The 5,000-nt window shown below is 43.8% G+C and overlaps 1 protein-coding gene across 1 annotated transcript in view; it reads left to right on the top strand.

The window, feature by feature from the left end:
* Nucleotides 1-5,000, top strand: part of col15a1a (collagen, type XV, alpha 1a) — a 157,434-nt gene that overhangs the window by 130,701 nt on the left and 21,733 nt on the right. Inside the window, exons 20-23 of the mRNA XM_063206312.1 lie at nt 150-212; nt 452-487; nt 776-859; nt 1,972-2,037. Coding sequence (XP_063062382.1) covers nt 150-212; nt 452-487; nt 776-859; nt 1,972-2,037 — 249 coding nt within the window. The remainder of the gene's footprint in view (nt 1-149; nt 213-451; nt 488-775; nt 860-1,971; nt 2,038-5,000) is intronic.

Genomic DNA, 5,000 nt, shown 5'->3' with positions numbered 1-5,000 from the left:
AGGATCTCCGGTCCTCCAGTCTGGGTCTTTTGATGTCCTTGAGCCTCTGCAGACGATGTTGTGCCCGAGCTGTCATCGTGGGGCTTCACAGCAGTCATCATGGCCTTTTGACGATAATAATAATAGTAATTTCTCCTCCACTCCTACAGGGGGAGCAGGGTGAAAAGGGAGCCGTGGGCGAAGCTGGAATACCTGGACTACCTGGAGCAAAGGTGGGAGAGTATCCTGAATCAGACATTTTTATTATTTTTTTTAGGGTATGTATTGGATTATGAAATCTGGTCAATGTCCCTTGGTAAATTGACATAGTTCTGTGCTAAGCACAAAATAGTGTAGAATTCAGATTTTAGCACATTCCTAATATCCATGTGTGTGATGAACGTTGCATACCATATCACAACCAATGGTTTTGACGATGGAAGGTGCTTACGCAATTTGCTTTTATCTTTAGGGTCAACTGGGTGACAAAGGGGATCGTGGACTAAAGGTATGAATCAAATTCTCAGATTTTTTTTTCTCTAAAAATCAATATTGGTATGAAATGAGGTAGAGGTTAGCTTGAGTCAAGTCTCTACAGCTGTTGTACAGTGGTGTGAACCGCTCTGGGTTGCATTTCTGGAAACCATAGTTGCTAACTACATTAGCTACTTTGTTGTTTGCAATGTGATTTCCTATTGACAAGTACCCAAGTTGCTAACTGGCTAACAACTACGCTTTCAAGAAACACATCCCTGATGTGGAAACTAATGTGCCCCTGTGGTGTCTTGTGTTGTAGGGTGAACCCGGCAGAGATGGTCTTGGTCTCGTTGGCCCACCAGGCCCACCCGGACCCCCAGGACCCATCATCAACCTTCAGGAGGTCAGTATCATTTACGACTCGGGTCCAATTCATGGGGCAGTCATGGGTAAGCAGCTAGGGTGTCAGACTTGTATCCCAAAGGTTGCCGGTTTGACTCCCAACCTGCCGACCCGCCTCTTACCCATCCTCCTCCATGACTGAGGCACCCTGAGCATGATACCGTTCCACCACACTGCTCCCTTGGGGCGCTATTGGATGCTGCCCCTTGCACGGGTGAGGCATAAATTCAATTCCGTTGTGTGCAGTGTCCAGTGAACACTTGTTCTATGTCACAATCATAATGGGAGTTGGAGTTTCCCAGTTGGGCTTTCACTTCACTTCACTTTAATTCACTAGTTCTCAGCCTAAGAGTCTTTGATGTACAGGTAACATAGCCTGATTATCATCGACTTTCAAATCTCTTCGAGACTTGGTCTGACCAAGAGCATACAATTAACATTTCCCAAACAGCATGGCTGACCCACCTCCCTTGGTTTGCTAATGGTTGTTTGCTTCCTGACAAAGTGGGAGGAGTTCCCGATTTTCTGGGAACTCAGAAAGTGCTTGCATTGCTCTTGACCTGACTAGTAGCAACGCTGAAAGTCTGGCTACAGGTAACATCCTGCATGGCTGACTTGGTTTCTGAAAATAAATAATAAAAGTCCTTCATAGGATAGAACAGAGAGTCCGAAACGTTGTGCTATGAATCTTTCGAGAGCATAGATCAGTGTTGCGAACCTTTATAATTTATTTTCAGTTGTCTTCTGTTCGGTCCAGCCCCTGTGTTTCTGATGACGCATTCTCTGCCTTTTTCGTTCTGGCTTTGGTAGCTGGCCTTGGTCCTGGAATGATTGAAGTGGAGATCATGAAGAACCACAGAATGATTATACTCTTAGTTAAAATACAGGCTGGAGTTATTCACAATGTAATAGAGGGAAAAATTAGATGGATTTTTTTCCTCTCACGAAATATTTTATCTTTTTATTGTATCATGCACACGTGATATATTGTCATTTCAGTCTCAGGTCTATCACCGATTCATTGTAAAATGTCACAAACCTCAATGTCCTTATACAGATCTAGTCCAGAATGTTGCATATATGTTAAATCAAAGATCTTCTTTTCTCCCATAGCTAATGCTGAATGACACCGATGGATTCTTCAACTTCTCAGGGATTATGGACTCGCAAGGGCCCTTGGTGAGTGTGTCTCCCAGTCTCTCAGTCCTTCACCACTGTCATCCTTCTGTGGTTTCGAAGGAACACCACGGGGTTCCATTTCTCCCTCAGTTAGCCAAACCGTCTCAGCAATTTTTTTCCTCCATTTAGTGGTATGACCATGATGGGGCTTGGGTGTTTCGCCCGAAACAAACAACATGTCCCACGTTCCATGAGTTACTCTGAAGGAGTCTTGAGAATGACCTTGAGAATATGAGTCTTCTGAGTCGTGCGTGTGCATGTCTGTACCCAAATGCCTGTGAGAGACTGCAGTCCTCTGCATTCGGGCTGTGGTGAGGAGTCCAAAGGAAACCACTGTGACAGCCATGTCACTCTTTTTGTATATCTAGAGTGGCAAGAGCTTGTTTGAGCGCTGTCATGAGATGTCATGGGAGAATAAGCAACCTCCTGGCATGTGCTGCCAGTTTCTGCAGACTTTGGGAAAGTTGACTGTTGAGATCTAGATTTTTTTTTGCTTCAGCTGAACTTAAATAAACTGTCGTGAATGGTAAATTAGCTGGACATACTATATATGGACACAGGAACGATCATGAAAAGAATGATCATTATGGTTATGATTATACCAAAATCATTGTCAAGGTTAACATTCCCGTAAGTGTGTGTGTGTGTGTGTGTGTGTGTGTGTGTGTGTGTGTGTGTGTGTGTGTGTGTGTGTGTGTGTGTGTGTGTGTGTGCGTGTGCGCGTGCGGCATGTGTGCATCCGTGCGCCCATGCGTGCTCTTGTGTATAAGCAAGGTGTCCCCTGACATCAACGAACCGTAATGCATTTCACATGAAATAACTTTTGAACAATACATCAGAAATAAAAAGCAACAGCTAACCTTGGCGTCCCTCAAACCTCCTCTTAATGTCCAGCAGAGTTTTGGACCCCTTGTGTGTCTCTTAAACTCAACGATCTACTGAAACAAACAGGCAAAGTGACTTTCCACCCACAAACCACCAGCACACACAAGAGTTTATGACATTTGCTTACAGTCCAGAGCATTTATGTAGAACAATCGCTGGAACTCCAACAGTCAAATATGACCCAATGATTTTGTCAGTGTTTGTAGAGGAAGAAAAAAAAATCTGGCTGCGAATGCAATTTGTTGTGCACGCTCAGAGTGCATGCTCGTCGGAGTTATGCACCCTGATAGGCCCGTGAAGGTTAATTGCCGCTAATCTTCATTTCCACACTCCGCTCATGTTCCAAGTAATCCAAGAGTAATTCCAAGAGAGTGTGATTGGTCCCTCATGTGCAAAGCTGGCATTTGACTCCATGAACACACTTGAGTGGAGTCAACAAGGGAGGAGGATGCCAAACCTGACATCAGTGCAAAACTAATATCCGTTCAGGGCAGGGAAATCCATATTTCATTCCCTTTTCATCACTGGGCAAGTTCACGGGGAGCTATCAACTTGATGGAGAAACATGCAAGATGTGTTTTCACTCTTGCACATTACTACCATTTGGGGCCAAAAGTCAACACTTGTATGTGTTAGGCTAGCAGAATGGTGCTCATGACAACTGAGTCATTTACGTAGCTGGTAACAAACTTAAGGAATGTTTACTGTTAGAATGTGATAGAACCAAAATAATTCAAAAAAGATTTTCTTCATGGCCTCAGAACAGACCCACTCAGATGACACCTTTAACACATTTCCACATGGTGATTTGTAAGTGACTGATTGAATATGTCTTTGAGGGTTTAGATCAACCCACTCAATATGGCTAATCTAACTGAAAAGTTATTTTCAGAACATCTGCTTAGCAGTATGAAACGCCATCTGCCCAAAGCAGTATGAAACACCTCTGCCCAAAGTCCAGTCATGCATGTTTTCTTATCGCTAACAAGAAAAGTCTTATCATACGCTTCAACCATTACTATCTGTCAGATCTGTTAAAGATGATGCAAGAAAAGCCTAAGCTCGTTATTGCAGAGCATTCACCATGCACTGATGATGACTTAGGTTTGAAATCCATTTGTTGTGGACATGGTAGTTGAATAAATGATAATGACTGAGCTAGTGAGTGCCGTCACCCTATCTCCCCTCAGAAATACAGTACAATAGACTGGTGATCAGCATCAATGACACTTATACCGTGACACTGTACAGTGCCTCCTCTCACAAAATGGCTTTTTAACACATTGCCTTTAAATCACTCCCTGTGGAACAGAAGGCATGAAAGTGGTGCTGTCGTGTTATAGCCATGGGCACCATGAAAACCAGACCATATCGTTCAAATAACAGACACATTTCGTGGTTTTATGGTTCAAGTAGAACATGCGCCATGTTACAACATCCACCGTCAACATAATAGACTGTGCTATTTCCCCAACTAATAACACACAACATTTTAAGCAGAATGTCATTTTTCACTTTTTTTCATTTAATGTACAATTACTTTCTGCTTCCGGTATTCATCAGCTTACAGTATATAGCCCAGTTCTGAATTGTATTGCACTATTGTAACTGCTCTATGCTCGTTTGCAGAAGCAGGTCAACAATCTGTAGTTAAGATGAGACGAAACAAAGTTGTCCTATTCTAATCTGTTGCAATAACCTTCCAACCTGGGCAGTCATGGGTAAGCGGTTAGTCCGTCAGACTTGTAGCCCAAAGGTTGCCGGTTCCACTGACGACCCGCCAGGTTGGTGGGGAGAGTAATTAGCCTCTCCCCCACCCTTATCCATGACTGAGGTACCCTAAGCATGGTACCGTCCTGCCGCACTGCTCCCTTGGGGCGCCATTGGGGGCTGCCCCCTTGCATGGGTCATACATGAATGCAATTTCGTAGTGTGCAGTGAACAATTGTGTGTTGTGTCACAATGACAATGGGAGTTGGAGTTTCTCAGTTGGGCTTTCACTTCACTATGTATTTAAGAATAAGTGCAGAATCTCCTGTGTGGGGGCGCTATGGGGTACTGTGGGAAGTAATAATGGA

The sequence above is a fragment of the Engraulis encrasicolus genome, chromosome 9 (genome assembly GCF_034702125.1).
Source record: "Engraulis encrasicolus isolate BLACKSEA-1 chromosome 9, IST_EnEncr_1.0, whole genome shotgun sequence".
In the NCBI taxonomy this organism is placed as follows: Eukaryota; Metazoa; Chordata; class Actinopteri; order Clupeiformes; family Engraulidae; genus Engraulis; species Engraulis encrasicolus.
Note: the sequence above shows the minus strand (reverse complement) of the source record. Positions and strands in the feature narration are given on the sequence as shown.